The sequence below is a fragment of the Trachemys scripta genome, chromosome 6 (genome assembly GCF_013100865.1).
Source record: "Trachemys scripta elegans isolate TJP31775 chromosome 6, CAS_Tse_1.0, whole genome shotgun sequence".
In the NCBI taxonomy this organism is placed as follows: domain Eukaryota; kingdom Metazoa; phylum Chordata; order Testudines; family Emydidae; genus Trachemys; species Trachemys scripta.
The window spans coordinates 28,591,528-28,616,416 of record NC_048303.1 but is presented as its reverse complement, the minus strand read 5'-3'; the positions used below and the strand labels follow the sequence as shown (position 1 = coordinate 28,616,416).

The 24,889-nt window shown below is 40.0% G+C and overlaps 1 protein-coding gene across 1 annotated transcript in view; it reads left to right on the top strand.

Annotated features, from left to right (window-relative positions):
- The window catches only part of EMB (embigin), a 30,221-nt gene extending 5,885 nt beyond the window's left edge, over positions 1-24,336 (top strand). Inside the window, exons 2-10 of the mRNA XM_034774346.1 lie at positions 2,083-2,172; positions 3,793-3,882; positions 6,080-6,272; positions 8,411-8,499; positions 14,214-14,341; positions 17,556-17,838; positions 19,177-19,210; positions 22,198-22,273; positions 23,559-24,336. Of these exons, the coding sequence (XP_034630237.1) occupies positions 2,083-2,172; positions 3,793-3,882; positions 6,080-6,272; positions 8,411-8,499; positions 14,214-14,341; positions 17,556-17,838; positions 19,177-19,210; positions 22,198-22,255 (965 nt within the window). The 3' untranslated portion in view covers positions 22,256-22,273; positions 23,559-24,336. The remainder of the gene's footprint in view (positions 1-2,082; positions 2,173-3,792; positions 3,883-6,079; positions 6,273-8,410; positions 8,500-14,213; positions 14,342-17,555; positions 17,839-19,176; positions 19,211-22,197; positions 22,274-23,558) is intronic.
- The last annotated feature ends 553 nt before the right edge of the window (positions 24,337-24,889 follow it).

Here is a 24,889-nt window from a genome sequence, read left to right as displayed (position 1 = left end):
TGGGACCCCTGCTCCTAACTGCCCTCCAGAACCCCACCCCCTACCTAAGCCTCCCTGTTTCTTGTCCCCTAACTGCCCCCTCCTAAGACCCCCCCACCCTAACTGCCCCCCAGGACCCTACCCCCTACCTGTACCCTGACTGCCCAAAACCTTATCCACACTCCCCAGAAAGCCCCCCCCCGAACTCCCGACCCCCCCGCCCATCTCTTGACTGCCCCCTCCAAAACCTCCTGCCCCTTCTCCGAGCCCCTGGCCCCCTTGTTGTTGGCCTTCGCCTAACATCTCTGTGAACTTGCTCAGGAACGACCTGAGCCGTTCGTCCCGGCACGCTGGGCAGCAGGGGAGGAGGAGCGGGGGAGGAGCTCCAGACTGCCGGAGGCGATCTGCGAATGCAGGGAGGGAGGGAGTGATCTCTGCTGCAGGGGAAGCAGAGGAGGGGCTCTCTCTGGCTTTCGGAGCCCCATGTAAGTGGCACCATCCGGCCGGCTTCCCTGTTAGCCGCACGCGCTCTGCATGGGGGGGAAGTCCGGACATTTACAAATTCCCCCCGGACGCTATTTTTAGCTCAAAAAGCCGGACATGTCTGGGGGAATCCGGACGAATGGTAACCCTACTCATGTTGTTATCCCTACGTGCTTCCACCGTGTGCTGCCAGGGTCTTTGTTTGATAGAGGCAGATAGACCTCACTCAGCCTGAGTTGTTAAAAAAAGAAAGAAAGAAAAGGCAGGCCAAATCCCAAGCTTTGCTAATCAGCCACCTTCCTCAAGCATGGTCCTGACACTCTAGTAAAGAGTGTTGACGCATTTGTAAAACTCTAGGGATATAGCAATTAGGGAAAAAACAAACACAAAATCCACAGTCTGATGCTTCGTTGGAGAAAGCTGTTTGGCTATGGGACAAATGTATGATTATCTGTAAGATACAATTAAATACCTGGTGTCAACCACCATTAATACACAGGCCCCTAGTTGCATTGTCCCTCAACATCATCCCTCCGATCAAATTGGTTCATTGATGACTGAGACTGGTTGAAACGTGAAGACAAAAAACTAGCACAAATGGCATCAGACAAGTCTGGTCTGAACCGGATTGTGGCTCAAAGAGTTCATATGATTTTGTGCTGCAGACACCTGTGAAAGAGGTCAAAGAGATCCTTCTCAATCTATACCAGACAACAGTGCTGTTGGTAGGAAGAAGAAAGTACTTTATGGAACTGGCAAATATTCTGATTTTGCCTTCTGCTGAAGGCAGTACACAGTGTCACTCCATCTAGACACACCTCTCTCTGCTCACAGTTACTCAAAGGGCAGCAGTCTTTCACATCCTGTTTTTGCTACAGTCCTGGCTGTTTAGCAAAGCCTGGTTTTTGTTTCAATCTCAGCTACTTATAGACATGAACAAATTTTGTTCTTTCTGTGCTTTTTAGTCATGAGCCCGTGTAATAATAATTTTTAAATAACTTGAGGCGAGATTATGCCATTTAGTGGAGCCATAATACCCCTTTGGGGAGCTAGAATGCCTTCTAGAGCTCCCAGGCACGCAGAGATAGCAAGCCTACTGCAAAACTGTCAAATTCAGTCAGCCAGTGTATGAGAGCAGCTGAAGACGTGACCCTACTTCCTCCTCACCTTTCTCCACCACCTTGAGGTATCAGGCATTCCCAGGGGAAGAGTGACAGAGCAACCCCTTCCCGATCCTAAGTACACATACTGGAATTTTTCTATCCCTTATTAATTGGTGGGAGGGAGGATCGTTGTGGTTTCCCTGCCTACTGTGTAACAATGTGAGGCCAGTCAGTATCTGGCCCATAGCAATTTTAATGAAGACTCACACTACTGATTTACCACTAATATCACACCCTGACAATTGACATGTATGTGATAAAGGAAATTGACTGAATGGAATTCTTCTGCAAGGTAACTATAGCTGTGCACACTGAGCCAGACAGCTGTTTGAAAGAAATTCAGTCCATATTTTTATTTAATTCATGAAAAGAACCAATTTCTAATTCAGTTATATCTGTCCCATCATTTCAACTGAAAGGAAATAAAATAGTTTTAACCCTTTTTTCTCCCCAATAGGTACAGCTATGACAACACGAGATATCAATCAGCAAACTCGAGAGAGCATTTCAGATTATACCGTAAAGGGACATGACTTACCTACCCCTGGTAAAAAACACAAATCTTAATTGTTATACTACAGTATGCTTAAGATTATAATTCTTTTCCCCAGTTATCCCTTTTCTCAAATGGCTGTGACAGTAAGATGTCAACTAAATCTTATGAAGTAAGTACCTCTCATGAATTCTATTCTTCAGAAGGGGAAACTAAGGCCCAGAACGTTTAAGTAGCTTGTCCAAGGTTATACAGCAAGTCATTGTAAGAATCAGAATTTGAACTCATGGGTGGAACCCTGAAGTTAGTGGGAGTTTTGCCTTGGCTTCTGTGGCATTAGGATTTTACCCCATATCTCTGACTTCCTGGGCCAGGCCTAATCAGCTACATCACAGTGCCTCTTAGGCAAGCTGCTCAACCTCTGTGTTTTAATTCCCCCATCTTAACACTTTTCCTTAAAAAATAAATTGTACTAATCCTCTTGGTCAAAGTTTTGCAAAACTCATTTATTTCAAGCCATTTTTTTCTGAATTGCTATGATTTTGCTGAGGTTTCACACTGACCGTTCACCCAGCCTCAATTTCTAATGGCTCCGTTGACAGTCATTAACACCTCTTGGGATTGGGCTCCTATTTATTAGTGATCTGGGTGCGCACATTTGTCGGTCTTGTTAATATTGTACAGTTTCAGTTTGTGACTTTTTTAACCAGAAAATGTCTTTTTAGTTGTGCAAAATATATTTGTTGTTCAAAGCTGCAATTTTTGGTTTAGTTACTTCCCTGCTTTATTCCTGAAATACAGACAACACCTGGGAGCAAACAACAGTATTGAATTTGAAAGAAATAGAATTGTGCTTTACAGTGGTTACTGTTTGCATGACAGCTGCTTATTTTCTCCATTAGTAAGGCTATCTAGAGCTCTGAAAAGGCAGCCTCAGAACAGCTCATTTTCTCCTGTCTAAAAGCACAGGAGTTTTAACTTCTTATGTGGAAAATCTGGAATTTCCTCCCACCCACAGTTTCCATTGTAGTCCTTGCCCTTTAAGATTCGTTCTATTCCTGCAGGAAGGAAGTGTCTTTTAAACATTAATGCAATGTTATTTAATAGGATTCACTATACAGGACAGGAGATTCTCTTCATGATAGGAAGAATTTTTATGGACCAGGGATGGAATCCTGACTCCATTGAAATCAATGTGAGTTTTGTCATTGATTTCAGTAGAGCCAGGATTTTACTCCAGGACTGTATGTCTTGTTGTGGTGATTCTTATTTTCACTGTAATTCCAGCTATTCATAGAGGACCCATTTCATCAAGGTATTTAAGCATATGACTAACTTTAAGCACTTGAGTCGTCCCATACACTGAATGAGATAACTCACACACTTTAAGTTCAGCATGTGCTTAACTGCATTGCTGAATCAAGTCCTAGCATAGCCAGCAATTTAACATTTTTAAATGGCATAAAAATAATGATGATCTCAGGACACTACTAATTTCGTACTCTGACAATTAATACATGGTACACGGCAAAGAAGCTGAGTGGACATTAGTCTTCTACAAGCTCCCTGCATTTCTGTTAAGATTATTAAAATAAACAGTTACAATATATCAATAACACTCTGCTGAATAATGACAGCTGTATGATAATTACTTCCATTTTTCTTTTTTGATAGGTTCACATCTCAGCACACAAGATTTTAATCAGCAGACTGAGGAGAATATATCTAATCTCACATCAGCGGTGTATAGCAAATCCATAGATGGTAAATGTATTTATTCTTCACCCTGTAGCATGTTTAATGTTAGAATTATTTTTCCAGTTATTCTGTAACATCAAATGGCTGTGATAGTACAAAATTATTTGCTTGTACTGCTTCATCTTTATGCCTAAAATGTATTTAAGGTAGGCATTTCTCTTATCCACAGTTTAACTAGTAACACCGGAGTAGGCAAAATCTTAAACTACACACCTTCTAGGAGAGAGGAGATTAATAAGCTTGGCCCATTATTCATTGTTATTCCATTCTAATAGCTGTTTAAGCTGCAGAAAATCAGACTCAACATTTTATTAAAAACACAAGTTGGAGCAATAAGTATTTTGTCTTTTTTGCTAGGAATGATAAAATGTGTGAACCATAAATCACTTTAAGGAGTGGGAAATACACTGTTCTAATGAATCCACCTATAGATAAGTTTAGGGTACACAGCACCTTGCAGGAGACACTCAGCATCTCACAGGAATGGACACTCTGGGAGGATGAAAAGAGAGCCACAGATGGATCATGTAACTGGAAGCTATAACAAATTTGTAGCAGAAACAAAAGCCCCAAGCCATCTTCAACTAGAGCAGATTAAAATAGACAGCAGTTTCTAAGTGTCCAATTCTACGAGATGTTGAGCACCCTCACCTTCCATTGGGTGAAATTCATGCCTGTGCATTGGGCCAGTGCAATATTTTGAAGGCTGAACTGTGATGGAAGTGATGCATAGACCTTGTGCTAGACCTCCTTGTGAAGCCACTAGAGTTTAATATTTCCCTAACAGTTATCTCTATCTTTGTACATCTCTCAGTACATTTTCCTCTAGCTACTCAGATGCTATGGTGATTGGCACTATAGAAATTCCTACATCTAACACCAGAGAAGTATAATTTCCCATTCATCTGAAGTCCGGCATTTTAAAAATAATGAATCTTGAATGTCACCCATATTGTTTTAGCCTTCATTATTCATCTGATTCTTCAAATGGATTTTAGTGTAAATTTTGCAATCACTTTGATTATTGATTATAAACTGATACACAAATCTGGCAGATATAATGCTCTTATTATATTTTTGCATCTAAGAGATGTCACCAGAAATAGATAGTTACTTTAGTAAATGGATTGTGGTTGTGACTCCACTCTCTTATGGAAGAAAACACAAGACCCAGGCCTTATACGTAAACTTTAATATTCCTTGATCTGGGGCTTTAACATTCCACCTGTGGAATTTTAAGCTCTCTTGATCTATAAGCCTCAAATGCCTATGTCAAAAGCATATAAAGAAAAAAGTGTTTTGTGGTGAGGCCTTGTGTCCCTTGGAATGATGCTTTTCCACTTCCTGTGTTGTATCTTAGGCCTTGTGTCCCTTGGAATGATGCTTTTCCACTTCCTGTGTTGTATCTTACTTGTCTCTTAGATTCCAATTTCTCTGATGAGCTAGTGGGGCATGCTTTATGGCTTCCTTTCAGCCGCTGTTCTTCTCAGAAGGGAGTTGGGTTGTGCAATGCAGTGCAACTCTTATATGCAGGGTATGCTCCCAGAGAGCAGAATTCCATCAGACATACAGTCAGGCCAACAGCAGTTATAGCAGCAGGCCAAGAAGGAAGGTCTAAGGATGGAATGAAATGTCAACAGAGGGCTTGGGGTTATGGAGTCAGAGATTTATTTATATCTTTCAGGATCAAAAGGCTTGTTATTCACATGCTTTTTCAGCCTGTAAAAAATGTCTATTTGCAATCAAAACCTTTTTGGTTATGCAAATCATTACACCCAAAAGAAACTGGTTAAAAGCCAAAAATGTGTCATTTTTCCTGTTGGTATGGGAATGTTCTCACGTTGCTGCTTGCAGTATTGGTAGTTTGCCATTGGGAAAGCAACAACAGCAGCAGCAGATGGATCTAAAGATATCTTAAACAACACACAACCAGATCAAGCAACAGTAGTGTTAAGGGCCTGATTCAGCAGCATTGAATTTGGGAGTTTTGCAGTTGACTTCAATGGACACAGAATCAATATCTAAAAATGTAGGCCCAAAAGGACCTGAGGGTGGAATTTTCAAAGGCACCAGTGCAGCTTTTCTGTATTTTCACCAGTATAAATGAAACCAGAATTTGGCCCAAATTGAAAGATATCCCAACCCCCCAAAAGGAAGTAGTATGTTTCTTTTAGATAATTTCATCTGTTTTATTCTTTGATAGGGTTTTCCAGTGCTCCAGTGGAGGAAAATGTCATATTATATAATCCAGCTAACATTGCACTCTTGTGTAGCTTGACTAGAGCATCCACTGATTCAGCAACTGTTGAAGTGACGTGGAAGAAGGATAATGAAAGAGTTGAAAGTAGCAATGTCACCATTAATGAAACGCAAAATGTCTGGAGTACTCAATATACGTGAGTCTTCTTTACAGTTTGCCTGGCACAACTAAAGGAATTAAATCAAATACATATGTTGTTGGGTAACCATTATCAGCTTGAGCTGGATATGTGCTGCCGAAGCAAGCACAAATACTAATATCTGATGAAAAATGTTTTCCATGGTAAGGTGTGATATCTATAAAAACAGGTATGTTACAAAAGATATAGACATTAAAAAGGTCACATTGAGTGAGGAACAGTACCGTGACCCATACGTGGGAGCCAAGGATTATGTAAGGGGTTAGAGTCAGCTCTTTCACCTCTTCCTGTCTTGAGGTAATTCAGTCCCTTCTCCTCTCTGTCTAGTAAACAGAGGACTCCTCCAGGCAGCGGAATCTGAAATGGGAGTAGCAGGAGGAGATGGTGCCTGGCTAGGGAGGAGGAGTTGGTTTTCCCTTCTCTCAAGTAACTAGAAAAGTCTCTGTACCAGTGTTTTTCAAAGTTCAGGTCATGACCCAGTACTGGGTCATGGCATGTAAGGCATTAGGTCACCTTGCTCAGCACCCAGGGACCCTAGCGGCTCTGGTTAGCACCGTCGACTGGAATGTTAAAAGTCCGTCGGCGGTGCTGCCCAGCTAAGGCAGGCTAATTTCTACCTGTTCTGATACCGCGCTGCGTCCCGGAAGCGGCCAGTAGCGGGTCCGGCTTCTAGACAGGGAGGTCACGGGGCTCCACGCGCTGCCCCCGCTCCGAGCACCAGGCCAGCCAATGGGAGATGTGGTGGGGAGGCGGTGCCTGTGGGCGAGAGCCGCATGGCGCTGCTTTTGCGCTTCCACCTAGGAGCTGGACCTGTTGATGGCCGCTTCTGGAACACTGCACAGTCCGTGGTGCCAGGACAGGCAGGAAGCCTGCCTCTGCACCCCGGCTGCGCTGCTGGCTGGGAGCCGCCGGAGGTAAGGCCATGCCCCAATCCCCTGCCCCAGCCCCGAGTCCCCCCCAAACCCGGAGCCCCTCCTGCACCCCAAACCCCTCATCCCTGGCTCCAGCCCAGAGCCCTGCCCCCCTCCCACACACCAACCCCTTACCCTAGCCCTGAGCCACCCCTCCAACTCAGAGCCCCTCATTCCTGGCCCCATCCCACAGCCCTCTGCCCCAGCCCTGAGCCCCTTGCACACTCCAAACCCCTCATCCCCAGCTCCGTTGGGTCATGGGCATCAACAATTTTCTTCAGCTGGGTCCCCAGAAAAAAAGTTTGAAAACCACTGCTCTATACTACCTGTCTCTTCTAAACCACCTGTATTCATTACCACAGGAAGAAGGGATGGAGGAGCTCTTTGTCCTTCTCCTTCCCCCACTCCATCCACTGCACTAACTCCTCCATATATTACATGATGGATATATTTTGGGGGGAAATATTGAAATGTGTTTAAATCTTCTAAAAGGAAGTTTTATTGGGTATTTCAAAAATTTCCAGAGAAGAAGACTCTAGAGCCACCATTTTTATAACACTACAAATTCTCCATTGTGGTAGAAATTGGGAAAGGAAATATCAGGGTTGTGCACGTACACAGTTACCCGTTACTGCATATGTGCATGCACAATCTACATGTGTGTCTTCCATACTGGCTGTGACAGAGCCAATTGGGAGTCCAGCACTTGCTCTACTCCCAGACAATGGGACGACATCCCTTTAAAAATTATTCTATATGGTGATCTACAGCTGCAAGATCCATAGGCTTCATGATGACTCATAGACATTAAGGCCAGAAGGAACTCATATAGTCTGACATCCTGCATAACACAGGCCATAGGTTTCACTCAGTAAACTTGCATGGAACCCAGTAACTTGTGGTTGATCTAGAGCATATCATTTAGAAAGGCATCCAATCTTGAGTGTGTGTCTATGTGTGTGCATGTGTGTATTTGTGAAACACAGAAAGAGTACAATGTATGTGCATATACACCCATGTGTACATTTTCTAATTTTTATATTTCATAGAGTTTATTTATTCTCTTTCTGTCAAACTGCATGAAACCTGAACCCCACACTTTTAGCAACTTGTATTTCATGTTCCAATCAATCTTTTCTGGTTTCCTTTTTTTTCTATAAGTGTCTGGTATCTAAAATGTGAGACAGCGAAGATATAGGCATTAATTATTTCGCTTTTTTTTAGGTTGAAGATCAGAGATAGAAACCAAATGGGAAATTACACTTGTGTTTTTAAAAGTGACCAAGAAGTTAATGCCACATTTCATTTACAAGGCAAGTTGTATTAACTTTGGTTGTTTCACTTGAAAATCATATAAACATTCATAGATTATAAGTCAAGAACGGACCATTGTGATCATCTACTCTGTTCTCCTATATAACACATTGAACTCTTGTAATCATAGTTGGTAACTATTAATAATTAGCCATTCAAGCTGAAAACAGTTATTATTTCCTTATGGTTAAAACTGCAGCAGTAGTAGCTAAGCCACTTAAGCTAAGTGAGAATCTTGAGTAATTATCCATGCTAGCCCTTGCTAAGATATGAAATGAAGAGTTTTGAACAAAGGCTAACTTTTTATTTAACAATGGATTAAATTAGTTCCTTCCTTTTAGTTCCTTCCTTTACATGGAAAAGGCTAAAAGAGGGTGTAAGCCTAAATTCTGAAGTACCCAGCTTGGAGGCATCTTAAAGTGGTCTGATTTTCAGAGTGGAGGCTCGTTACTCTTAGAAAAATCAGACCTGTTAATGGTGTCTCAATTTAGACATTGAAAAAGTGAGGCAACCAAATCACTAGTCACTTTTGAAAATTTAAACCTCAAAACTTAATTGAGTTTAATAGGAAAATCACTAGTGACTGGTACAGTTGAGACAGATTTGGGACAAATTCAGATTTGGATGAATATTGGCAATTTCAGATTGAAATAAGCATTTGCGAATTTAGAAAGAATGAATATATATATATATATATATATATATATATATATATACACACACACACACACATATACACTAACTCCTCACTTCAAGTCGTCCTGGTTAACGTTGTTTCATTGATACGTTGCTGATCAATTAGAGAACATGCTCGTTTAAAGTTGCACAATGCTCCCTTATAACGTCTTTGGCAGCTGCCTGCTTTGTCCACTGCTTGCAGGAAGAGCAGCCCGTTGCAGCTAGCTGGTGGGGGTTTGGAACCAGGGTGGACCAGCAGCCCCCCATCAGCTCCCCACTCCCCTACGTTCCCTGTGCAGCAGCCGCCCAGCAGGCTATCAATTGCCGGCAGTTCAGCTGTTCCTCCCCCAACTGCCATGTGCTGCTCCTGCCCTCTGCGTTGGAGTTGCTCCCGGGAGCCTCCTGCTTGCTGTGCAGTGGGGGGGGAAGAGGAGGGCTAATGTCAGGGTATCCCCCTCCCCCCTGTTCCTGCCTCCTGCTTACTCCTTCTCCATATAGAGCTGGGTGGGGACACAACAGGGCTCAGGATGGATGGAGCTTGCTGGCCGCAGCTGCTGTCTCAACTTGCTGATCTACTTAAAAAGGCAATGTACTTAGAGTGGTGTGTATCTCTATCTCTGTCTGCCATGCTGTCTCCGCTCCCTCCATTCATGCTGCCTTGTAGAGTGTGAGGCTACATTAACAACAATGTGTTAACCCTTGAGAGCTCAGCCAAGTGCTAGTTTGTCATTTAGCAGAGGCATTCCCTGGGAAATATCCCACCCTCTTCCACCCTCTGACTCCATCACCTCAACCAACCTATACAATCATCATTGCTGTGTACAGTATTAAATTGTTTGTTTAAAACTTATACTCTGTGTGTGTACACACACACACACACACTATAAGTGTATATATAATATATTTTTTTGTCTGGTGAAAAAAATTTCCCTGGAACCTAACCCCCACTATTTACATTAATTCTTATGGGGAAATTGGATTCGCTTAACACCGTTTCACTTAAAGTCACATTTTTCAGGAACATAACTACAACGTTAAGCGAGGAGTTACTGTATATGCAATCCATTTTAATAGACTATATTAGTGTGTCCATTAAATATATGCATTTTAGAACATGTTAGAAATTTTAGGATGTACCCTAAATACTGGCAGGTGAAATTCAGTTGACTGATAAACAGGTAAAATGAAAGGACTGTAAAATTTTATGACATTTAATCCAAAAGACATTCTGCCCCTTGCTAACTTTTGGAGCCATTAAAATGAAAAGAGATGCTCAAATAAGGAAATGTAAAGTGCTCTTGAGGAACAATGATAAGCTCCCCTCACCACCCAAAACCAATAAGCAAGCAAGCAAACAAACAAAGCATTTAGCACTCACTGGTTTGTTAAGAAAACCAGTGGAGCCAGTATGCAGTACTGGGTAGAACTCTGCTTGGAGACATTTTTTAAAATAAAAAAAATAAACCGTACAGAACTTGCACTCAGTGGGACCAGAAACCAGCACAGCTCCGTGGAAGTCAGTGGAACTCTGCTGATTTACATCAGCTAGGATCTGGCCACATATCTTTGAAAAAAGATGAAACTTTATCCCTTACACTGCAGTCTGTCATAGAAGCATGACATCTGCTTCAAACCTTCAACCACTAGAGAGCAAGACTGCTACAGTGCAATTACTTCTGGGTTGATAAAAAAGAAAGCAGTATAGTGTTTTATTCAAACTCTCTTTCGTCATCTGAAATGGCAATATATTTTTTCCTTACGAGCATCTGAATAAGATTTAGCTGAGTGCCTATTCTAGTGTGTATTTTAAATAGGCCAAAGGAACTCTTATTCTTCTGAAAGTATAAAATAGCTACTAGGAAAAGTTAATCAGAGAAGTCACCTCTGACAAAACATGATGAATAGGGACTGGTTGATTTATCACCATAAGATGAGAGAATTGCTTCAGAATGGGTCAAGAGCTGCCACTTTTGATGCCATAAAAGCTGCTGACTTGACATCCTCTCAGATTGATGTCACTGTGCGGGAAAAGGGGAAAGAGTGAGATCGGAATCTTCCAGTTGCTAATGTGGTGAGAATAATTTCCAAGCCACAAGCAATGCCTGATATGCTAAACACTGTGGTTTAAAGTCAACACGACTATAATTAACTCCATGATTACAAACAAGGGATGAATTTAGCACTAACAGCACTTAAGCTGGAATGCTAGAATTCTGTGAAAAAGACCTGGGGTGAAATCCTGGTCCCACTGAAGTCAATGACAAAACTTCCATTGTCTTTACTGGAGCTATTTCACCCATGGTGCCTACAAGAAACAACAGGAATGTAAGAGAAGCTTATAGAAAGAGATTATAGAGGGCATAGGAGCTAACACACACAGAGTGCTCTAATGTATTCATTAATATTAAATGTCTACACAACACATATAAATATGTACAATAAGCAAGAAGATATAGGAGCATCAGGATCCTGGGCAAACGTAGGCAGGACTAGTTTCAGGAGCTTGGGATCCAGGAACTGAAGCTAGGTGTCAGAGTCAGTATTGGGTCAAGAGTGAAGTTGAAGGTCAAGCCAGAGTCAGAGTGAGGAGTCAGTCAAGGATCAGAGCCAAACTCAGGAATCAGGACAAGGATCAGTACCAGGTATTGGGGTCTGTGTTGGGATTCCAAGGGTCAATCTGGAGTCAGAATCCAAGTCAGAGCCACGGTCACTACTCGGAGTTCAGCAGCAGGGCAGTCATGACAGCCAGCTCAGGATGCACACTGTAATTTGAACACTTCTTGGTACACCCTGTGGGATTATATATCAAAGAGCCAATCAGGGATCACTAAGGCCACTGTCAGTCAGATCACGCATGATGAAATGTCCTGTATGGTTCTACCTCTGCTGATTGTGGGTCACAAGGAGGAACTATCTTATATCTGCCACTGGTGGTAACCTGGGGCTGTTGATTAGCTGGTTCCCCTCCAGGCCTCAGTTTAAATCCTGCTCTTCCTTAAAAGGAGAGATTTATTTTTCAGTTGTAACTGTTCATCCTTATTTAGGGGTATATTGTGGCTCCCCAGTTACACAGGAAAGGGAGCAATCTAGGACTTTAAGCAATGCTGCATTCTAACCCTAGTGCAAGTAGAGGTGGGCAAAGTCATTGCCTACTCACCACCCCTTCTGCCTCCAAGGTGCTGCTAAGGTGGAGCAATTTGGTAACAGTCACTGCATTTCCCTGAGCTGTAATTCTGTGTGGCCTTCAAGAAGGCCATGCAGAAGCCTGGGCGAAGACTCCGTACTCCCTTCCCTACATGAATTATGTGTATGGCTTCCCTGGTGTATAGTGTTAGTCACAGAAACTGCCAGTGGCAGCTGTACTTGTAATACCTAGGACCATATGCTGCCATTGCATGCTAAAATCTTTTTTAATTCAGTAAACATCCCCTGGAAGAATAAAAGAGTTTTCAGATTTCTTTACTCAAATTTGCCTTCTTTATTATTTGTGACAGTTCCTTTGTTTCTCTGACCTTTTTGTTTTGTTTTTGCCCTCTTCCCCCAAGTTGCACAGGATTGGCAAAAGTTTTTACTGATACTGTCCCTTTTTACTAAAATGGACTAATGATTAAAGTTACTCTGACTTTAAAGGCCCTTTTTAAAGATACGAGTAAAATATGGAATGATGGTACACAGTGACAGCTGGATTGATGTACATTGCTAACGTGTGTAACAACTAAGCTTCTAGTAGTAAGGCTGATCTAGAGTTGAGCAAGTAGTGAGAAATGTTCTTGAGTATTCATTTGAATATTTTATGAATTCTCTTCAGTCACATTTGCACACTTTTCTGCAATCACAGAGTATGCAAGCAATCACATTTTATTAGCATGAATGCTCCTGGAAAGTGAATTTGAAGACTGCAAGCTTGAATACTCACAGAAAGTGAATATTAAATTTATTTATTTAAATTCACAACAGAAAATGTATAGAATTTACACTTATCCTATTAAGGAAGAGAAAAAAAATTACTTGAGGCAAATCTTCAGCTGGTATAAATTATCATAGCTCCATTGAAGGCATGGATCTGGCCTGCTATGTCTTGTGTGATGACCTAGCATCACTAAACACATCGTCTCATATTCCAAATAGCAAGACAAAGCGAGTGAAATGTAAGAAATAAAATATATTTGAGAAAATCATGATCTGCTAGTAGATATTCCAAGAACAGAAAAAAAGAGGTGACATTCATCAGATAAATTATCTGTCATGGTTTATTTGCTCAGCTCTAATTATATATGTGGGATGCAGCAATATGTTCAACAGAGGATATGGGTTTCTGGGAAGGCTTTAGGTCATCTAGAATGATGATAAAATTACAGCACAAGTAATTCCAAATTAATATCTTATACGTTGTTTCTTGTCACCCAATACTGTATCTTGCAGGATTGGGCTGGTACTTCACTTGGTATATACACCTAGCAGTCAGTGTTTGAAAATATAACATTTCCATCACCCCTTCATTTTTTTCAATCAAGACGAAGTGAAAACTGTTCTGCAGCGATATTTCTCAGCACACAAAACTGACCAAATACTATTATTTTATGTTATTATAGTCTGAAAAGAAGTCTTGCAGTTTTGGAAATTGAATGGATTTTTATGCTTAGCTTATGTATTCATATAGATTGTAGCAGAATCTGAATCATGGATTGCTCACAGCTGGGTATGGGGGTGGGAGGGTGGAAATACCACAAGTCAATTAATACTTTAGCTTTTAAAGTTACTTTTTGATAGCTACTGCACTGATGCCAAATCCTGCAACTGCTCTGCAAGCAGAATTCCCATAGATATCAATAAAAATTCTGTATGTGAAACACCAGCCAGAAGTAACCTTTACATAGTTCACACATTAGAAGCCATATGCTATACAACAGTTTGCAAATTAATTGAGGATATGAAAAGCGAATGGACTTGCTACTAATTAAAAGCTTTGATGTGATATATATTTCAGTTAAAACCCTTACAGCTAACTTAGTAAATTTTCTCTATTTATTCTTAGTACCTCAGATGGAAGGAAAAGAGCATCGTGTAGTCAGTTATGTAGGAGATACTGTTGTCCTGGTATGTAAAAGTCTCAAATATATTCCCATCAACTGGATCTGGTACATGAGTAATGGAAGTGACCAGGTAAGATTTCCCTTCATTGGTCATACAAAACAACGAAACAACTGATTGCAAGCACATTGTCCTTTTGCAGAGTATAATTAATTCATGCTTCATATACCTACAGCAGCTTTCACAAATCCTACCTTATTCTTTAGATAGAGTTGTTATGAATTCACATGATAAAACTATAATCTATCAGTGTAGGCCATCATAGATATCTTTACCGAGGACCTGCACCATATGATTACAATCTAATGGACTCAAAACAAATCAGATGGGTGGGCCCAATCCTGAGATGTTCACTTTATCCACATTCAGTCAAAACTTCTGTTGACTCCTGTGGGAGCTTTTTTTGAATAAGAACCGAGAGGGAAAAATATGTATTAGCTCACAATTCAACTTACAATTTTCTCCTAATCATCCTGTTGTGGGACCCAGTTAGCCATCTCTCTTAATCCTCAGGAGTCCGGAGGGCAGGCGTTTTGTATGGAGTCCAATGGCTTCACAGTATTCCCGGTGTCTCCACAATATACCCTGGGTTCCCTTTTTGTTCACGCAACATAGCCCCATATATAGATGGTCTCCCACCTTGTTGCTGTCTAAAATAATCTCTCAGATTTTTTGCAACACAGAGGGGAAGGAAGCACAAGGTAATGCCGAGAGCATAAACATTATCTTATGCTGCTGTATCACCACTCGTGTGAGGAATGATGTCCTGGAAGACATCTGTGCCTATCTGCCTGAGCTATCCACAACTCTGGAGTCCCAGCCCCATGGGAAGATCACTGCTTCTACATTTCCACACCATCCATCCTTCCCCTGCAGCATCCGTCTTCTAGAAGAATTATAGGGGAGCCCAGGGTCCTGAATAAGGACTACTACAGTACATTTAGGGCAGATATTTAATTTTTCAGTAGAGACCAGTAGCTTGGAAAACTCTTTATAGGAAAGACAGGAGGCTTTGTTTGCCTAACAAAGCTTAACTAAAATGCAGTATCAAGTTATCTGGATTTTTATCCATTTGGGATGAAAAGACAAAAGAAGGTAAGTGGTCTGCCCAACTGTATACAGTAATTTAGAAGTACAGCCTTGATTAGAACCCAAATCCATATGACTCCTTGCTCTAATTTCTAGACCAACACAGCCACATTAACCCTTACAGCTATAATGTTCCTTAGTCATTTATACCAGGTCTCACCCTAACAATAACTAGGACTGGTTACATTTTTCATTTTTGCCAACTTTTCGCCTTGATGAATGATCAGTTTTTAATCTGGAGATGTTATTTAAGTGGCTATCGCACTCTCCCAATTCCCATTATTTATAAATACTTGAATTCACATGTTTACACCAGTGTAGCTCCACTGACTTCAGTGGAGATAAGCCAATTTACATCAGCTGAAGATCTGGCCCAAAGTTTCAACATCAAAGAAACGGTGCCAGTAAGTGGGAAAATGCAAAGGACAGCAACAAATGAAGTTGAAGTAATAGAAACAAAACAAAAATGTTGATCATATTTGGAAAATAATGTATGTTCTGAGACCAAGTCCTGAAGGTGCTGAGCACCTCCAACTCCTATTTTAGGCAATAGGCCTGATCGTACATCAGGGAAGTCAAAAGCAAAACTCCCATAGAGTCCAGCAAGTGCCAGAAGATCAGGCTCAAGGGACGCGGCAAGTATTCAGTCCTTCCCAGGTTTTATCCCTGAATATATGTAGCTTATCTGCAGCTGTACCACCTCAGGCAGTATTATTGTCAGATCACATAAACCAAGCAGGGTTGGGCCAGGTTAATAATCTCCAGGGAAGAAAACAAATGCTGGTAGAATCAGTGTTGGTAATTCACTAGGCTGAATTCTACCTTAAGAGTCATCAGTGAACTTAACTGCTCAGTGAGGTGTTGTGGGATGCACAAAAGAGGCATTTTAGCCAGGCAGACTGATGATCCAATAAGAATTTAATCAGGAATGAGCATGGGTCTGCCAAAAGTGCCATGGTATTTTTAAAAAGAACAGGAGTACTTGTGGCACCTTAGAGACTAACAAATTTATTAGAGCATAAGCTTTCGTGGACTACAGCCCACTTCTTCGGATGCATATAAGTGATCAAGAACGAGGTGTTACGTCTCATCCAGAAGCGAGCACGTCTAGCAGCACACTGAGCAATTAATTCACTGATGACTTTGAAAGTACAATTCAGCCTAGTCTACACTAGGAATTTACATTGGTATAGATAGCTATGTCCACACCTCTGGGAGACGTAGCTATAATGACCTAGCCCCCAATGTAGACAGTGCTAGGTCGACAGAAGGATTCTTCCATCGACCTAGATACTGCCTCTCAGGAATGTGGATTACCTATGCCAATGGGAGAATTCCTCCCGTCGGTGTGAGTAGTGTCTATACTGAAGAGCTGCACCAGCGCAGCTGTGCTGCTGTAGCATTTTAAGTGTAGACAAGCCCTGATATTTGTAGCACTTTTGTTTTCCTTGGAGTTGCCTAGCTAAAATTCCTCTTATTTGAACTGAATAAGATATTCTTTCTTCACCTGTGCTGTTATGTATTGAACTGAACAGTTGTGTACGGTGGCTGTGTGGACATAGCTTGTAATTAGTCTATAAAGCAGGGATGTCAAACTTACCTTGGAAGAAAGGGAAGAATTCTATGTTTAATTATGATCTGTGAGCTGGGATATAAATTCAGGCCTATATGCGCCACACAGTGTCAGGTGAAGTGCCCACTGGTATCACTTAATGGTTTGCACAGATATCTAGAGGAGCATATGGTCTTTATGCAGTAACTAAATGTTCACTTACTATTATTTAGTGCCTTTTCCTGAATTGATCATACGCTGTGAAGCTCACCACTAATAGTTCCCCTTTGTTTCTCATCCTTCCCCATCCTTCTTTCTCCATTTCTCTCTCTCCCTTGTCTTTGTGAGTCTTCTCTATTCTTTTCTCTGTATTTCCTTCCCTGCAGCAACTCCCAGTTCTAGTGCGGTGAAGTTCACTCCATCCCTTGCCCCATTCCATCTACTATACAAAGTGTATTTACTTGGATAAAACATTTGGAATGGATATATTTCGATAAAATGTGCTACATATGCAACACCATTTAATGTTATAACTAATGTTACCTGTTGTAAATACAGGGATTTTCCACTTTCAAAGTATAAAGGATTTTATTAAACATTTTTGACATTGCAATCATATAATTTTTAAATGTCTTTTTATATTAGGTTGCTATTAATGATTCTTTGATGCCAGATAAATATATAGTCGATGAAAAATATGCCAACATAACGAAACTCAAGATTCTGAAGATCTCAGAGAAAGATGATAGATCATACTGGTGCCAAACTGTATTTAAACTAGGAGAGAGCAAAGGAAAAGTATCCCTTAAAGTTCTCACCTATATGACACCACTCAAACCATTTCTTGCAATAGCTGCTGAAGTTATTATTTTAGTAGCTATTATTTTCCTGTATGAGATCTACTCCAAAAAGAAACAGATGCATGCAGGTACGATCTCTTTGTTTTTTTAAATAACACTTAGCACTCTTTAATACTATAATCTGTTAGATACAGTGGCCTACTCTACACACCGTTTCAATTTAAATTATAGTCAAGGACAAAATGTGGCTCCTAATTCTGCATGATAGTTGTCTATGTATTTTTCTGTAAATGAAAATATCTTCTTTTGAGTAAAAAGAACAGGAGTACTTGTGGCAAGTACTCCTGTTCTTTTTGTGGATACAGACTAACACAGCTGCTACTCTGAAACCTGTTCTTTTGAGTATTAATCATTATTTCAGTTTTAATTTCCTAATATTTAGGATCAAATTCATGTCCTAAATGCTTTTAGTAGGGACACAGGTGCCTATGTAGAGTCTAATCCAACCTTACTCACACAAGTAAAATTAGCAAATAAGGACTTCAAGGTTTGATTTTAAATGCTCCAAGAACAGTGGGTGCACAAACCCTCACAGGCACTGATGGAGATTACTCATGTCAAGAATATCATAGTGGAGAGGGGGAGGGTAGCAGTGTATTAAAACAAAATGCATTGATCATGGCCCCTGAGCCCAAATATCCCTTTCAAATATCCATTCTGTGATATGAGCTGGGACAGACCTGCAGAGTGTGATCTCAGTGGATTTTGGAAGAGGCTGCTAAAGTTGCATTCCATAGTTTAGTGGTGGCTTTTCAGGCATTTGCCAGTGCATAACCTGAGGGCTGAATTTATCCCAAGGGTCTGAAATGTTAAAAGCACGGATATGTGACTCAAACTGCCATGTGTTCAGGACAACTGATGGGATGTAACTTAAATGTCATTTCTGTACAGAGAAAAAGCTCAACGCTCAGTTTTATAAACTGTTGGAGATTCCCCAAACTTTCCTAAAATAAGATGTTTGTGGGAGGGATAGCTCAGTGGTTTGAGCATTGGCCTGCTAAACCCAGGGTTGTGAGTTCAATCCTTGAGGGGGCCACTTGGGAATCTGGGGCAAAATCAGTACTTGGTCCTGCTAGTGAAGGCAGGGGGCTGGACTCCATGACCTTTCAAGGTCCCTTCCAGTTCTAGGAGATGGGATATCTCCATTATTTTTTTTTTTTTTTTTAATCTTAGGCAGGCTACAGAAAGATATTTTGAATAAAAGGGAGCATAGTAAAATTGTACTTCATCTGTGTATCCTGTATGCCGATTAGTACAGAATTTCCTTGTTTACTGTTTTTCTGATTCTTTTATATGATAGACAATTAATTTATTATAAAAATGAACTGAAATAGTTTTCAGTGTCAAATAACTTCTTAACAGTAAACACATAATATAATGACCATACAGTTTTCTTTGTCCCACAGAAGATGAAAAAGAATTTGAACAAATTGAGCAACTGTAAGTAGTGACTATTATTTTTACAATACTTAGACTTTACTGACATTTAATGGAATATTAAACAGCTTTGACACTAGGTAACTCAGAGTCAAGAACAATATATTGCTCTTAGCTTATGACATTGTAAGGTATAAGTATGAATGCCAAAGTATTGTTTTAATTCCATTCCCTAACACGTTCCTAGTTCCCAGTTCTCCGTAAGTCCAGCATGTTTAAAATCCTGCTGTCTGCCCTCTTATTTATTTTGTCTGGGGTTTTTTGGTAGTAGGGGATGTTTTAATTTATTGTTTATCACAGAATCGAGCTGGTAGAATGGCCTGAAACTGTTCCCATCAAAGACTATATCTTACTCAGGATGAGGGAGATAATTCTCAGATAGAAAACGCTTCCAGAATGTTTCCATCCATTCACTTGTACTGTGTTTCTAGTTTAGTCTGCATTATGGGGCACACAAGGCTTTCTTTCCTGTATATAGTACATGAAAGACCCTTCATACTCTAGAACTGGTGTGGGTAGGTTATGTGGTGGGGGAATGGGATGGTGATGATTTGGGGAGCTTTTATTGGCAGTTAACATCACCATGCCACCATGGTAGTAGATTTTGGGGGAACGTCCTGGGCAGGAGCTGTAGATATGAAGCTAGTTCGATGCACTAGCCATTTTCCCATCCATGTGGTGTACCAGAGTACACCAGCCACAAGAAGAACTGCAACACTGTGGCTGAAGAAGCAGGTGAGAGGCAGCTCTGCTGCTGCTCTGTAGCTTATGGGTGAATTCCTCCCCCCAGAGGCTTATGGAACTCTGGATGCACACTAAAGACAAGCTTTAGCCTTCTTTGATATCCATGCTTATACCAGGATTAATGTACTAATTTATTGAAATAAACTATAATTACCTTACAAAGCACAATCACTTTCCCCTATACTCCTCCACTGGCTTCTCATTCATTTAAAGAGCCTATTCAAAAGTATCTGTCCTTCCATGGAGTTGCTCTAGGCTCTCATGAACTTTGTTTTTCTCTACTCCCCTCCTCGCTTCTTCCATTCATCAAGAGCTTAGTCTCCTCTTTGTCCTTCTGTATGATGTCCGCACTGCTGATGCAAACGCCTTTTCATCTGGAGTAGCCTCTTGCTATCCCCCTCCCTCTCATTTCCAAAGCCAGCTAAAAATATAGTATTTTCTCCCTTGATTATATCTCTTAGTTCCTCTTTAGTGCTGTTGTTATTTATTTAACTCTGTAATTATGTTTATTATGCTGGAAAGTGTTTTGGGATACAGCGGCGATGTCTTATGTCGAGGATTGAGTAGCTGTCTTACTTTGCCGTGTTTTCACATTGCCGTACTTCCATCACAAACGATCTGACTAAAACCGGGATTTACTGTTTTTAAAAGAGAACAAAATAAGTTCTTACTCGTGGTATATAAAATGCACATTATTTTCCCTGGAAAGCCTGCAAAGTCTCCTTTGAAGCCATTTGATCTTTATTTAATACATTATTTACCTACGAGGTTGGAGTGCTGTCCTACTAGATAAATACAAGCTTAGGGAGTTTTTATAGTGTGTACTGTTTGTGTGATTGCTAACGCTCTCCAGTATTAAATTAAACAGCGATATATTAGTAGCTGTTTAAAGCACAGAGTTATGTACCAGATGGCCTGGAATTTTTCCTTTGGAGCCATTCCATCAAATTCTAACTTTTTGTGATGTGTGTTGCTGTCCTGAATCCTTATGGTTGGTGACATAAATAATAGTCTCATCAAAAAAGTGTATTGCAAGGGGGACTGGATGGTTCAGGAAAGTAACTTTTCATGTCTACACTAGTTAAATCTAGCCCAGGTCTGAGTTGACCAACAGCAGTTACTATCTAATAGCGGTAGGCACTGTAAGGGGAGACTACATGAAATGAAATGATAGTTTTAGTCCTTTTCCTACTGGACAAGTGTCCATCATACAAAAACCACGTTAACAATTGGTGCTAATGTGCCCCTTTTTAGCATGGTCATCAGAGAGAGGCTAAGGATTGAATGCTATGGAGACTAAACTACACTCTCGCCCTTAGGTGGTCCCTCCAAATGGGTTGGGCACATTGGAAATCATATATTTTCATTGCCTGTAGTGTAACTATGTATTTAACAGATAGGACTGGATTCCAGGACTGCCTCTTTGACATTTTTCATAAGAACAGATTTCACTCCCAACTTAAAAAAGAATGAGCGATTTTAAAAATCCTTTAGAAAAATAGCCACTGAGCAGATTCAGTCCTGTAGCTAGACAAAAGCCTTCTTGATTATCCAGAGTAACAGCTGAAGGATCGGGCCCTATGTTATTAATATTTAAAAGTTTAACATTTTGGCCCTTTTTAACCCGAAATACCAAAAACGGAGGAACCATACTATACACTGTTTCTTCAGTTTTTGGTGAACTGATGAACCATACTGAACACTTGCAAAATAATGTAATAAGAATAAAATCAGTATCTTTCTTATGTTTTGTTTATAGAAGTGTAATTTTAAATGTGTTTTTATTATACCTCAACTTGGGAACAACACCTTATATCCTGATTTTCAGCACAAAATGAATTTATACTACTGAGTTATTGTAGTAGGAACATTGACACAACCTATTATAAAAACATTAATGTCAATTTTTCACTGTAATAATCCTTTCTAAGGGTTTTATGGTTTCAGGAAATGACTGGGTTGAATGAAGAAAGCACTGGATGGTTAGGCTAGTCACTACCTGATTCGTAAAGGTCTCTGAATAGGTTTTTTTGCTATAATAATATTTTATGTAAAATACATATTTGTTCTTTTCCTTTTTCTCATGCCTTCAAGTAACATCACAGTGGAAAAATTTAAAATGCTTTTAGTGCATGCTAGGTAATCAGATCATTGGATTGGGATGAACACTATGATTTTTATTGTACAGTCTATACATGTTAAAAGCTTATTTTGAGTTTTGGATTTAAACCTGTTTCTTTCTTCAGTAAATCAGAAGATAGCAATGGTGTAGAAAATAGCACCACCAGGCACCGAAAAGTTTAAGTCAGTTCCTAAAGGAAGGTAAGTAAAAGAGAAGACATATTAGAGATTTACTAGGCTCTTTATGAGTAGAATATTTCAAAGGACAAAAAAAAAATCTTTCTACTGTCCTTATCTAGTACATTTTCAATATACATTATGTGGGAGTGGCACAGAACTGGAACAAATAATATGTACAACTCATTCATGACTGAAGAGCCCTTAGCATTTAACTCAGAAATCAAGTTCAGTGCTGTTTTCAGAGCTATATTTTAATTCATTTTTATTATCTTCATCATTACCATCATGAGTACTTTACTACATTTACATAGCACTTTTTAAAAAATGGGGCCCAAACATGAAAAACCCTAATCATATGCATATCGAACTTTAAATATGCCAACAGTCCCATTAAAGTCAGTGTGACTGCTCACTTGTATAAGGACTACTCATAACTAAGAGTTTGCAGGATTAGGTCCCAAAACAATAGGGGTAGATAGCACAGTGAGGGTAGGGAGTGAAGGAGTCCAGGATAGTGGGAAGGGCAGAGTTCAAAGTAGATGGCATGGCATTAGCAAAAGGGAGCAAAGACAGGAAGGGAGATAGAGGACCATGAGCAACAGAGAAGAGAGAGAAGTAACAAATTGGTCATTTTGAAAGAAGTGAGTGACAGAAGGGGTAGACGAGGAGAGTGAGTAATGCTGAAGGAGTGCAAGTGGTGGTGGTGAGAAAGAGAGGAAATTCAGAGACAGGTTTGAGCTCCCTGATTCTTTGCCCCAATCACAGTCCTGGCACAGACTACTTTAACTTGTGCCAACAGGCAATCTTTCACAATGGATTGTCTGCCAGCTGAGGACAGTAGTGCACTTATCCACTCCCCCCACTCACCCCTCCCGGCACCTGATGTGTCTTCTGTGACATGGGAGATTGGCATTCAAGGTGGCTCCCCTGGCTTTACATTCACTGGCTCTTCCCCCATAACCAAGGACTTGTAGAAGGCTTCCGCCCCCTTTGCATTTAAGGACTGGGAAGTGAGTCCCACATGAAGAGAGTGACCAGATCAGAATGAGATTAAAGGTACAATTTTCAAAAGTGCCTAACTGATTTAGGATCCTAAGTCCCCCACTGACTTTCAATGAAACATAGGCTCCTAACAGCATTGGAAATGGGCACTTTTAAATGTTTTTTTATCCCAAATCCAACAGTGAGTCAGAATGAAGTTGGAGATCAAATAAAGAAATTAGAGAATGTAAACAGTAGGCATTAAACAATTGATAGAATGCATCTGTGTCAATAAACAATAATATGTATGTTCTGTTTAATTCAGGAGATTTTAAACCAACAAAAAGAAACTATCATTTGACCATCACAAAACCACAGGAAGATGTACATGGCTATGCATTTCAAATATTTACAATGCTTCTAATTAGAGCTCATTAGACTTGTAACAAAAATAATGAAGATCTCCTATTCTGCTTTTAAAATATAAACATGAAACTGCCTCTTTGTCAAATAGTTATTCTATAAAGACTATAATGTATCCAGACATTATACATATGTACTCTCAAATATCTGTTGTTGTGTTTGTGTCTCCTTACTGGTAAAAGTCAATCTTTATGCTACTGAGACTTCCTGGCCTCAGTCCAATTGGTTAAGAAGATTAACTTGTATAATTTTTGCTTCCCTACATTGGGCCTGATCCTGCATTCATAGATCATCCAATACTCTTAGTAACTACACAGTGTGAACAGATGATGCAAGATCAGGACAACTATAAGCTGACAGTAAATTTTACAATGTAAGTTCAGATTCACAACATCTTAGAGAAAATATTTTTTACTGGTAGACAGAGCAAATACAACACACAAAAGCCATTTTTTACACCAAAGAAATAATCAAAGGAGAATCTTTATCATATTTTTCAAACAATATTAAGAGTTTTATCATTTCCTATGAAGATTCTTAAATCCAAATTTGGTTAGCATCATTTGCTATTAGGAAGAAATAGATGGTGAACTCTGGAAATTTAAGATGATACACATTGCCTTAAGATTTCCTGTCCTAACACAGAACCATTTTTTGTACAAAAATGTGACATTTTTTACTTTATAAACTACCAAACAAATGAATAAATAAGTTTGACATTAAAAGGTCCTAGCATTGATTTATATATCAAGAGACTGCCCTTACGAGGCATCCTCATGTTTTGACAAAATATCATCACATGTAATGAGTTCAGTTCTGCTCTATCTTTATTAGAAGACAACACATTTGAAGTGACCATTTTTGGCCGTCCTTTTAGTGGACACTTAAGACAGATTTGTATTGCATATTTATATATTGCCTTTCGTCCCAAAGAATCCCGAAGTGCTATTTTAGGGCAGGAAGTGAATGCAAATAAACAATATGAAATAAAATATCATAATAGAATAAAAATAACCTGTTACCAATTTAAAATCCAGGGAGAATGTTGTCTACGTGGAATGTAATTAAACAAACTTGAATGTAACCAGAACATTTGGGTTAATGTCCCTACTCTTACACAAATTGCCATAAAGTCTTCAATGACCACAAATTGGCAGGGCCCCACTCTTCTTATCCAAAAGACAGCCTTTCCAGGAGCACTGTTATATGTACCTCTGTGTTGTAGCATCCTTG